The sequence below is a fragment of the Strix aluco genome, chromosome 6 (genome assembly GCF_031877795.1).
Source record: "Strix aluco isolate bStrAlu1 chromosome 6, bStrAlu1.hap1, whole genome shotgun sequence".
NCBI lineage: Eukaryota > Metazoa > Chordata > Aves > Strigiformes > Strigidae > Strix > Strix aluco.
The window spans coordinates 38548866-38561345 of record NC_133936.1 but is presented as its reverse complement, the minus strand read 5'-3'; the positions used below and the strand labels follow the sequence as shown (position 1 = coordinate 38561345).

Sequence of the window (12480 nt, the reverse complement as noted above, 5' to 3'; positions counted from 1 at the left end):
ATTTTTTTGTTGTTGTGTTATAAAATCAATAATTAACTGCTGTAAAAGCCAGTTGGGTTGTAGATTGTGTTCTATATTGGAAGGGGGGAGAGTTTAGTTTTCTAATAAACAATTCTTCAGTTCTGTTTCAATAAGGTTGAAGCACTTTCTTTGTCTGAGCAACACACTGTCATTCCAGAATGAAGGGCTTCAGAAATTTTTTCATCAAGAGTTGATTAAATCGACATTCCTGACAAACATCATGATTTCACTAATTCAGCATTTTCCAGTGGAAAACTACTCCATCAGAAATTTAAACCAGATCTGGTAGCTAGGAGCACAGACACTGCCAGATTTTTTAGGTTTTTTTCTAGTAACTTCACAGGCATGTAAATAAAATTACTCTTGCTTCTATATAAGTCCTTCTTTTCTTTTGAATTATGAACTGACTTAATGAAAGATTTAATTATTTCGGTGTTGATGCTAGAGCATTCAAGGAAATAAAGCACGAATTCAGACATAAGGTTTTGTAACTCCCACCACAGGCAAGATGAGGAAAAGAGTTTTGCATTTACTGATGCTGGCAGGTGGATTTTAATATTGTTTCAAAATAGATGAGACTGTGGAGGTTATCTGACCATGTATGCGTGGTTTTGAGCAGGCTTAGCTTTAAGCTATGCTCTAAATGTGTTTGGGACTGAAGTGAATTAAAGCAAGAAAAAGTGAGTCAGCACTAAAGGACTAGATGTCAGTATGCGTTGGTCTTATCCATATATTTTCTAGGTAATTTTACTGATTTGTGTTTGTGGATTTCTTTTTAAAGAATGAGAGATTTATCATTTACTGTAATGTGGATTTATTTCTGTAAAAAAAAAAAAAAAGCAAGCAGAAGGGGTGCAGTCACAGCTTATGTAGTAGAGATTCAGTTAAACTAGTTTATAAAAACCAGTTATCAAGAGGAAATACGCTTTTGTGCATTCTTGAAAAGTGAGCCCTTATTGCATCGAAGGTAGAGCAACTACCTAAAAGCTCTTAAGCTTTAGTTTAATGGTCCATATAACGGGAAACATTAAATTCGCTTTAGCATTTATTCCTCTAGTGTTTCCAAACACAGGCCCCAGTTCTGCCAGCACTTTATGGATGTTTAAAGTTTAACAGATGAAGAGTCCCATATGTCTGTTATAGGAAAATAACAAAACATTGATTTGAAGGAGTCCTGGCCTAGAAAAGAATTCTTTCCAAATTAAGTTGAAAGTATTCGTGCATATACCTGTGTATGGAGATCAAGATGGATTTAGGACTGTTAATGTTTTCCTGTGGAAAAAAACAAAAAAAAGAAATACAAGAGCACCACCACCACTACAGGGTCTCCTCTGCCCCAGCACCATAACATGCTTACCTGATTTAGTAGTTTCTGTGTAGGGAATTTGTTGATTGAGAAGAAGGGAAGAGATGGAAAGGGAAACTTATTAATGGCATATTTTCTGAGTTAGTGTGGGTTGTGAATACTGACGCCACTTGACAGAAGGACTGATTTCAGTAAGTGGAGGGGGATTCGACGTGGTGGATATAATCACTGCATCGCTAACAGATGAGTGGCACTGCTAGAATACAGCCTGGAATATTTCAGGCAGGAGGAAGCAGCTGAAGGATTTCTTGGATTCGGAAAGCAGAAGTACTGAAAATACAAGTAATGTTCGTTTGAGCATCTTGTCTCTAATGCAACTGCTAGATGTTTTCCTTTCATTCCATAAAAAGCCATAAGGAAATCAAGACAACCACTTTTATATTCATTCTTACAGTTTTTTACATTGAAATGCTTTTCCAGGAGATGATAAATGTGGCTTGTTTGCACAGTGTTAGGCAGAGACCCTTAAAGTACCCCAGTGCCCCCTTCCCTCCCTTCCCATCTGCAGGATCTGCAGCATTTGGCAAAGTATCAAAGACCTATGGAAGCCTTTAGAAACGTTGGTACCTTTGGGGTTACTACCGCTAGTATCCAGTAAGGCTGAAAGTAGCATAAGCAACACTATTTCCCTGCAGTGCTTTTGTAGCTTACTCTGCAGCACAGACTACTGTTGATTGCTGCCCTGTAGTATCACGTTCAATTATCTCCTTCTGTCTTTCAGAGCTCAGTATATTGCCTGCACTCTGCTGCTTATTCCTGCCCATTTTCACCCTGCCTTTTGCCTTAGTGTCCTGCTTCCTCACACCTACCAGTTCTGTACAATCCATCATTTCACCTTCTCTACAAGCCTTGCGAATAAGCAGCTAAATTAATCTTTCTTTGCAGCTCTCCTCTTTCTAGTAATTTCTCTTACTACCTATTTATCAATCCTCGATGCATCCCTCTCCATATTTATTGCTGTGTATCTTCTTTTGTTTGTGTTGCTTATCTGATTTTTAAATTATAACACGGGAAGGACTTTGCCCTCTTGCTTTGTGTAAGTACACAGCGTGCTCAAAATGTTTAATATTGTGTCTTGCATTAAAGTGTATGAGCTCAAACTGTCTAGAGGTATGAGTACTAAAAATCTTACTAAGACTGAGGGGATAAAAGGAGGAGATCCCTGTATTCAGTAGTGTTAGTTTTGTTTGTGCATCTGTATCATGCCTGTTGTGCTGCAATGGAATTTTAAGGTGTGTTTGTCATAGGATATATCAAAATAATGATTGGAAACAGTTACATTTTCTCTGGAAACTTTGACAGCTGTTTCCTGGCCCTAATTGAAGGAGGGGTTTGTATTCTTTGTACTGTGCACTATAGTCCATAGTAAGTGGATGCAAATCTTATTTTGACTTTCTGAAGCTTGCAGGAATGCTTTTCCCATTCCTGTATTGAAGAGTGTTACTCACTGAAATTTTGTTTTCTTTCTGGTCTAATTTGAAGGAATTCAATAAAGGAGAAGTTTAATCTTTGTTTCTGTGTATCCTTGCAGACTTTGCCATCTAGAGATGCCTCCTTTCCGTATAAAACTCAGTTACCATGTATGGTGCCAGCGTCCGCCCTGAGCAGTAGTGAGTACAGTGCAGAATCTAAAATACTAGATTATGTGCAAGAGCTGGACTCTTCCTTCCATCCAGTCTTATCATTCCCTTCAGGTAAGTAACGCCATGATTCTAACAGAGGGTAGTGGTGAATGTGAGAGCTGTAGAGTTTAGGGACTAACTTTTCTCTTGAGTGATTTTTAGAACTTCGTTCTCTTACAGAAAATCTCACACCGGCAAAATACATGAGTTTAGACTAAATGAAAATCTTAACTTCATCCTAACATTTGAAAAACACACCTTATAGGTTTTCCATACCAGTCATGTGATTACAACCAAGAAAGACTGGTCAGGGAAAAGGTGGTTTTGTATGTTCCATGGTGTGTCTGATTGAGTCGGTGTTAGTCCTTTAGATGGTGCTTTTGCCAACACGCTACTCTACCTTGGTTGTGCTGTTTTCATAAGCAACTTTCAGTTCAGGCCCCCTGGACTAGGTCCAAAAAGCTTTATTTAGGTTTCCTAATTGTTTTTGTGGTAGTCAGCCTTTTTGGTGATCTTTGAAGTTTATGGTTTCTGTCATGTGATTCTTTAATCTTTTTGAACAATAATGCAGATGTTGTTTGTGACTCAGACCTGAAACTAGTGCAGGTGCAACTTGATAGCACTTGGGGCTTCAAAATAGCATATTAAATGCTGTTATCAGCAGAAGGGATTCGTACTACTGCATTTTTGAGAATGGTCAGTTTTAGGTTAATGGTTGGACTAGATGATCTCCAAGGTCTTTTCCAACCTAGACGATTCTGTGATCCTGCATTTGGGGGTGGGGTGGCATACTTTTGGAAAAAACTATTTCCAGGTAGTTGCTGACCAGTACAGGAATTCTGCTGTTCTAGGGGGCTTCTTTGCCACAAAATAATCCTGAATGTGAGGCTGGGACTTCTTCCATGGAAGTTTGAGTCTGTAATCAAACCCACTGTCTTCCAGAATGACAGTGTAGATACTGCAGCCTGGTATTAGGAAGTCAGGGATTAAAGTAAGTCTTGGGTTTGGAGAACTTGTCAGTGGCCCTTAGAGAACACTCATGTGTGGACATGGAATCCTGAGAAGGTCTTAACTCTTGCAGGTTTATGAGAGGGTTTACATCCCATGTATATATAGAGGAGATCATTTTGAGGAGCAGATAGGGGAAACGAAACACTGGCTGAGTGCAACAGCAAACATCCCAGTCTGCAGGACTCTGTTGTGGAGAGGAGAGGAAAATACCTCTTAAAAGTTTCTTCTTTACACATGCTGCATTGCTTACTCTGTGACTCTGACAGCCCAGCTGGACAGGAGCCAGCGGGGTTAGAGGTCTGTTCAAAGACTGTCATGTGAGGCTATGCCTCTTGCGTTCATTCTTACCTTACTCTTAAGAGAGACTAGGACATTTAACAAGAATACTGACATTTTATTTTCTTGAAAAAAGATAAAAGATTATGAAAAAACCCCTGAAAGGCTTTGGATTACGTTGTGGCTACTGTTGGTCGCTTTGCCAGGATGGAGGAAGAAAAATGTTATTTTAGCTTCATTCCGATACCAAGAACATCTTTCTTCTGAGGAATATTTCGTCTCTTTTCAAGAAGCCTTAGCCTTGCTAATAGTAGTTGAGACAGGAAGGAAGTGCTAGACCTACTATCTCCTACTGAGATGCCGACTTTGTTTTTGAGGGAGGCTAGATTCATGCTCTACTCTGTGCTTTGTGTACTTTGCTGTCTCTTATCTCCTCATGAAGACCACTAGTCTATTTGTCATTTTCTTTCATATGAAAGAATTATTGTGAATAAATACACGCTATAAATTTTCTAACTTGGTCAGGTAGCCTGATTCAGTTTCATGCTTTCTTTACAGCTTTGTTAGTTCTCCCTTTCCAGAGGGATAACTTCTCTTAAAATACTGCTTGTGGTATGCCCACATCTTTTATCACTCTCTTCTGAATAAAAAATGTTGTCAGCAGAGTGAAAAAAAAGGGGTTTAATTTCATTTAATGTGTGTTAAAGAAATATTATTGGTATTTGTTCCATCTTGAAACTCTGGGAATTTGATGTTTCAATGTGCAAGGAGGGTTTCAAGTTCAAGATTCAGATGTTGTTCTCTCTTGTACCTTGTTTTTTACTTTCAAAGTACTTACTCTCTTGGTTTTTTACTTTCAAAGGAGAATCATAATTTGCAGACAACCCTAGTAAATACAGTGTAGGGGGACTGACTCACTAGTATACTCACTTCTGGAAGCATAATTGCCCTTATGTTTCTAAGTCTTGCCTTCAGAGTTTACAAATTACCAAGGGTCTTGACTGAAAATATGTCAGTGGTTGCAGCATCCCTTGAACATAAAAGCACCTCTTTAAACTTGCACCCCAATAACTGGAAAATTGTAGTTTGCATCTAAGAAGTTTGGAGTTCTGTTATTTCTGCACCTAGCCTGTGGATAAACTGGAACAAACACTCCTGCCCTTTTGATTAAGATACATAAGCATGTAATAAAAAAATCTCTGAGACATCCAGGTGATTTTCCAGGAAAAAAAAAAAAAAACAACAACAAAAAAAACCCAGACGAAATATTTTGTTTATTTCTTTACTTAAATGTTGTGGCTAATAAACCTTTCAGACCTTTACATTTTACTCAGATGTAGAACCAGGACATAAACACAGCAAAAACCCGGGGGGGGGAGATGGGACCTTTTACAGGTCACCTTTAATCTTGTAACAAAACATCTAGTTAGATCCATATTGAATTGAAACAAATTGTTCTTTTTGTTTAACAAAATAGGGTTAAAGTTTCTGTCCTGGAAAGTCCTGAAGGCACACGAGGCTAAGGTTGTATGTAAATAAAAGTAGTTTAATGCCCACCCTTTGGCCCTGCCCTCGGCCCTCTTCTCATTCTGAGCATAATAGCTGTCAAGCCTGTTTCTTACGTCAACATATTTATTTCTACTTACTTTCTCTTCTTTCTTGTAATTTTGTATCCGGAAAGGCTTTTCAGATAGAGATGTTTTTCTTAAGCCTTCCTGCCTTACAACAGTGGATAAATTCCTTACCACTTGAGATGTTTTGCAGACTAATTCTGGGTTAGAACTCCCTCAGGAAATGAATTAGATTGCCCTGCTGAAGCCTTTGCTGGAGAAAAAAGGAAGGAATGTACCTTGAAATTACCTCTAGGCTCCCAGCAGTAACAATTTCCAAAAACATTAATTACTTGTACCCAAAAGGCTGAACCGAAGCCATTCCAGATTACAGGGAAAGTTCACATTGTACTCTCTGCCATGCTGGATTAGTCAAGTCTCCATGCAGGAGTTAGTCAAGAGGGAAAGACCCCAGTCTTACTCTCACTTGATACCCTCCAGAGCTTGTTTTTGTGAAGAATAATTCTGGAGTAATTGAAGGTACAGACATAGTTTATTCCAGAGTAAGACAACCTTGCTCTTTCTTACTTTGACTTCGAACACCAAAAAAAGTGCTGTTAATCTACTAAGTGTGTGTGCTTGCACTGGGATTTGTTCAGCAGCATTCCTTAGGTTTGAGTCCTACCTTGATCTGAGTTGTCTTGTCAGCCCTTAGAAGCTCTTAGTGCTGGAGAGCTTGGAACCACTTCAGCATACGGCCTTGGTCAGCACGTATGGCAGTGTAGCTTCACAGCTAAAAGTTGATTTGTTTTTACCGTGGCATAACTCTCACTTCCCATTAGTAGAAAGACAGGTACCTTGAGTTCTTACCTCCAGGCAATTACTGGAGATTATCTTGTATATACTTAGATAACTGATAAGGAAGACCACAGGTCTTTGCCTGTAGTGGAGGATAGCACTAGTACAATAACTATCTTGCCGAAAATTACCTTGCCTCAAATTTTCTTTTTTACTTATGCAAAAATTACTTCTTTGAAACGTCTGGCTGGGCCTTTTTGGGTTATTGTCATCAAGTTTTCCTTTGGTCTCACCAATTTCAGGACATGTTTTCCTATACTGCCTTCAGATTGATCGTGTGAAGACGCAGCTGCCATATAGACAAGTGATCGGTCCTTGCAGCAGTGACTGAGCTCTGCCTTTCTTCATGAGTTGAAGGACTGAAGGCAGCAATATTGCTTATAGATTATGTTACATAGCATTGTATAAATCAATTCCTAGACCTTTAGTGATGATGCATAATTCATTGGTTCATAGGTTGCCATCTTTCTGATACAGACTCTATTCCATTTCAATTTATTTTTTTATTAGATATTCCTCTTCACATATACTTTGAAACATTATTAAGGAAGGATGACATCAAAGGAGAACCTGTTGATACCTCATCTTTGGGAGTGGAGTTTAAAGTATCTCCAGACAATGGTATGTCTTAATATACAAAGCAAAATATTTTATATTTGCAAGACCATTTTTCGTTCATTTGGCAGTACTTTCTGTCCTGAATAGGTTTAATTTATAAACTTACTACAGAGCAGGTTATCAGAGAAGGTAACTGGCTAAGGCTTTAGGTGGAAGAGGAATCTCTTCCCAGACCACAGTGTCAGGTTCTCCTTTGTTGCACTGAAATGATCCCATCAGAGCCTAGGAGGGCTCTAATACAAGTGTGGGAAGTTTGGGCCATGGATTCTCTGTAGACACAGGTGCCTGACTCATGTGCTGTTTACTATGTGGATTCCTATCACAAGTCTGGTTTTTTCCATTATAAATAGTTCAGCAGTTGAGATTGCCTGTAAATTGCACCAATGGAAAATAAGTTTTCAACTTGATACATGCTTTTTCTGTTGTAGAATATAATCAACACAATGTTTCTGTCAAACAATGGAGCAGTGGCTGTTTATCTAATTCCAAATCTCAGTCAGTGTCAGGAACATCTGACCAGCTGTCAGAAGGAAGAAAGAAAAGACATCTAAGTGAGACAGCAGTAGGTAAGAGAAAAATGGTACTGCTTAAGACAGCACTACTTCTCATTTATACAGTACATATTTTAAAAGTTTGTTATCACTGGGCTTTGAGAATTAATTTTAAGTTGTCTCCAAAAACGATACTGTTAAGAAACTTCACAGGAGTGAAGAAACGGATTTAAGACACCATGAAAATAATTTGCTGTTTTAAAGCATGGTAATCCTCTTTCTTCTTGAGTGCATATTACAAAAGGAGACAAGCTTCTGTATTTTATTTTTTGAATACTCTTAAATGAAGCTGCTCAGCAGTCCAACTGTGTTTCTAATACTAGGTGTCATTATTTTTAATGTGAAGGGGTTTTTTTTAATTGTAATCAGTGAAACAGACTGAATTGCAAAGTTATCTGTCAAATCATGTGCCCAACCAAACATTTAACTATTCCTGGCATCAGTGATCAGCTATGTTTCATTTGTTGTGAACTGTCATTTGTGGTTCTGGTTTCCTTCCAGACTGTTTAAGAGGACTTGTGGGTAGGCAGTGCTTGCAATTAGTGTTTTCACCCTTGTTATCTTTGTATTTTAAGCCATTGAATCTCTACTTCAGCACTTTGTAAATTAATAGAAAGTGCCCTGAAAATTCTGTAGAATAATGTGATAATTCAGGGACAAAAAATTCAGCATGCCGTTATAGAGGTAAATTGCATCTTGTCTCTCCAGGCTATTAGAATGTAAAACCTAACAGAGCCTGGTGCAGGCTGTGTCCTCCGCTACCAAAACCCTGCCACACACAAGCCCAACACACAGGTTCATCTATGTGAACTTTTGGAAAGCTTTTGACAAAATTCCTCGCAAGACATTCGAAGAAAATAAATCACTGAGTGAGAGGACAAACTACATTAGTTTAAAATTTCCCCTAAGAAAGAATTAAAAGATACAAATGATCATTCAACATTGTGGAAGAATACACTTCTGGTGCACATCCAGGTAAAACTGCTAGTGTAATCTTGCAATAGAGGTGGAGATTGGGGAATTACTGCAGAGATGATTTAACCAAAAATTATGGTCTATTTAAAAAAAAAAAAAACAAACCAGAACCCCAAACCAAAAAAGCGCTATTGATTAGAAAGTTACAGGAGAGAATAAAAGGTATTTTTGGACACATTGAAAACTGTCTCAGATGAGGTTTTTTTCTCTGCAACATTTCCCTTGCACATTACAGCCCTCCCCTTTGCTGTACAGCCTTCTCATACACTCTGTGCCTGTCTCCGCGGGGGGTGCTGTGTCCTGTCCCCTCTCGCCATCAGTGATCCTTTTTTCTATGCCACCCACTCCCCTAACCAGTCACTGATCCCCAAAAGGGGGTTGCTGACACAGTGTTTCTCACAATCACGTTGTCTCCCTAAGTGTACTGTCATGCACATTCAGATCAACAATTGGAGTTACTTGGGAGCACTAATAAGAGAGAAAACTTCTTGCTATAAACCTTTTGAAGTTACAATTAGTCTTCTGCCAATAGTATTTAGTTCTTTGAGTTAATGGAACAAAAAAAGCAATCTTTTATCATGAGGATCATAGTTTCCCAATGCCAGAAAACTGCTATGTGGTGTATTCGTGAGTAGCAGCAGCAGTTCTAGCTTATTAGTGCTACGGGTGTAGTACTACATATTTATTCCTAATTTGGGCTCTGTCTAGGAGAAATTATCCATGGGGAAGGTCAGCCTGATGAACAAGGCCAAAAATAAAAAGCTGTGTGCCAGGGAGTTGCAGAGCTGCCTGGGAGATGAGAGTTCGTGTCCTTGACCCAGCCTGTGCAATACAGTCTTTAGGATCAGTCTTACCTCTTTTTTCATGTTGGAATACACTGATTCTTTTTATTAGTTCCTATATTAAACGTGAGTTCTCTCTTCTCACTGGAAGTTAAGGTAGAAGGAAAGCAGAACACCAGTGGTTAAATCCTGAATCCCTGTAAATGCTGCTTACACTGGGACTGAATAAGAATAAAGAAGAATTACAATTTGTCTGGAGCAGTGGACCACTATCAGAAGAAACCACACATGGAGATCTAGAAATTAATTTTGTTTGTTACCCTTGCTGCCAGTTTTGTTTTATTATTTATCAAGGAAGAAACCATCAGTGAGGGCTCAGTGAACTGGTACATCAGTGAGATGCACCCCAGCCAGGGAAACACTGTTAGGGAACACTGGGGCACATTCCTGTAAGTCTGATTGCATTTGCAGTGTGTGTAGTTTATGGCAGCTCCTGAAAAAAAGGAGCAGGATTTGCCCATATGAAGCTGGTTTCACAAGAAGAAATCCTTTGTAGAAGGAGAAGGATGAGATTTGTGGAACAACAATGACAGCATGAGTAGCAAGTGTTTATTTAGATAGCTTTTTTTAGTATTCGGTAAATTATAAGTGGTTAGCTGTGGGCTTCTAGAAATGAATTTACTATTACTGTATGGAAAAATAGTCTAATAGACAACCGCCAGTATGTATTTTTTTTATTACTATTTTCTGTGACAGGCGAACGTAATGCTAGGTTTGAGACATTCTCCTTTCAACATGCAGAACCAGAATCCCATAGCAGTTTTGCTGCCGTGACCAATGTCAACGCGATGTCTAGGCCCACTCACAGCACTCCATCACAGGTAAACCAAAAATGTATCACTGTCTTAACTGAAATATCAAGAGATTTGTGCAAATTAATAATCCAGAAACGCACGCCTTTTACATCTAATTTAGTGTTAAATTACAGAGCATTATTACAGTGAATTAAAAGGATTATGTTAAGTAATTTATTCCAGATTGAGTATGTGGTGTTCCTAAAACAGATACTTGCTTGTAAAACAGTTTTGCAGATCATATAACTGGAGTGTAAGTTTAGTTTTTTGGCATCGGGCCTTTCCTTTTATTTTTTTTCCCAAATTTCGTTAAATACACTGTGATTTATGTTCCAAATTGTACACAAGGGCCCTTATGATCCTTTTTTTTTTTGGTGCAGCTACATAAAATGGCCTCACGCTGCAAATATAGAAACAGAATTGGTTAACTCTCAGCTTTGCTATTTAAAACCTTTTGTGCAGAGCTACAGTCTCAGGTATATAAATTTGCTAAGGAGCAGCAGAGTTCACTGAAATCTCTGCAGAAACACACTTTATTTTATTGGAATTTATTGAGAATTTCATAATAATATTCAGATTTCAGTCCCGTGGCTCTGCTAAGCCTCGTGGTAGACTGGTGGTGTGTAAATTGTCATGTTTCAATCTGGTGATGACTCCTGGAGAACTGAGTTTAAATCTGCACACCCCCCCCGCCCCAATTCTGACAATGCACATTCCTCCTTTTTTCCCTTGCTTGAGCAGACCATTGTCAAAGAAACCTAAGTGAGCATTTTAGTAGACTGCTTCCATTAACATTAACTAAAAACTGAGATATTGTAATATGGAACATATCATGATTTAAACGAAACTTTCTCCTGTAATTGAGGAACTTCAGTTTTGACCCACGTTGATTCCATGCACTAGCAGGCAGAGAACACCAGAAACGCCACCACCAGTTTCTGTCTTTTGCACATCTTTCAGAAAACCACTTTCCATGTAGGCTGTTCTTCACTGCTAAATGGAGCTTCATTCTTTTGGAATTCTTAATTGTATCACACTGAAGAACCATGTGGGTTACAAGTTAGTAGATAGATTATAGGTCATCTTTGTAGACGGAACATTATGAAGAAGGCAGCATTAACTTCGAAGTTCTGATAAGTATTCAGAATTAAGTGTAACTGAAATCAAGGAAGGGAAACTTCCACTGATTTCAGTAGGAGTTATGCCGGCAAGAAGTAAATCTCAGAGATGAGATAGTTTTAAGATTTATCAAGATTCCATTGGGAGGTGGGGGGAAGTTGGGAGTCATTAAGCCACTAGAAAATGTGTTCAAGTTACAGACTTTTTCCTCATGCAGGTCTAATGTTTCTGACCTAACATGTAGTACCTATGATTTGAGATGATGAATCTCCTCTTGAATTGTTTACAGCATAACTCCAGAAGGAGGTTGAGAAGTGAGAGCTCCTACGATATAGACAACATTGTTATTCCAATGTCGCTGGTGGCACCATCAAAATTGGAGAAACTACAGTACAAAGAAATCCTTACCCCAAGGTTTGTTCATGCCCTCCTTAGCTGCAAAAAATGAACTTGAGAACATTAACTAAGAATATTGTTGACATGTAGTTAGGTAATTATAATATTAAGATGATCTTTTCTTGTGCTCTTTTTTTTTTTCTGTGCACTTAAATTTGTGTGACTGGAGTGGTGGGACGACTGGACAGCTGATAGCACAAGGGAAGTAGTCTGATATACAGAGGGAGGTGGCAGATGCACAGACTGGCTAAAATTAGAAGGGGGGTTATATCATTGTAATTGTAGTGATATTCGTGGTCTTAAATGTGCCATCGGGCTGACATGCTCTGAACGGTTGTTTAGAAGTTGATGTCTTTTTTATGTGTCATAAGAAAGTAGTTAAGTAATGGGTTCAGCATACATTTTTAAACTGTATCCATTCTAACACAGTAGAATAAGCTTAACTTTTTCCATACAGTGTAAATTTATAATCCGTGATTCC

The 12480-nt window shown here is 38.5% G+C and overlaps 1 protein-coding gene across 9 annotated transcripts in view; it reads left to right on the top strand.

The window, feature by feature from the left end:
- KANSL1L (KAT8 regulatory NSL complex subunit 1 like) overlaps positions 1-12480 on the top strand; it is a 66830-nt gene that overhangs the window by 44010 nt on the left and 10340 nt on the right. For 8 of the 9 annotated variants that reach the window (XR_012623869.1, XM_074829716.1, XM_074829709.1 and 5 more), the window contains 5 exons: positions 2919-3081; positions 7215-7325; positions 7751-7888; positions 10387-10511; positions 11893-12017. Coding sequence is in view for 8 of the 9 variants with exons in the window: in XM_074829716.1 (XP_074685817.1) it covers positions 2919-3081; positions 7215-7325; positions 7751-7888; positions 10387-10511; positions 11893-12017 (662 nt within the window). In the remaining variant the exon portion in view is untranslated. The remainder of the gene's footprint in view (positions 1-2918; positions 3082-7214; positions 7326-7750; positions 7889-10386; positions 10512-11892; positions 12018-12480) is intronic. The other variant, XM_074829712.1, reaches the window with a different exon arrangement.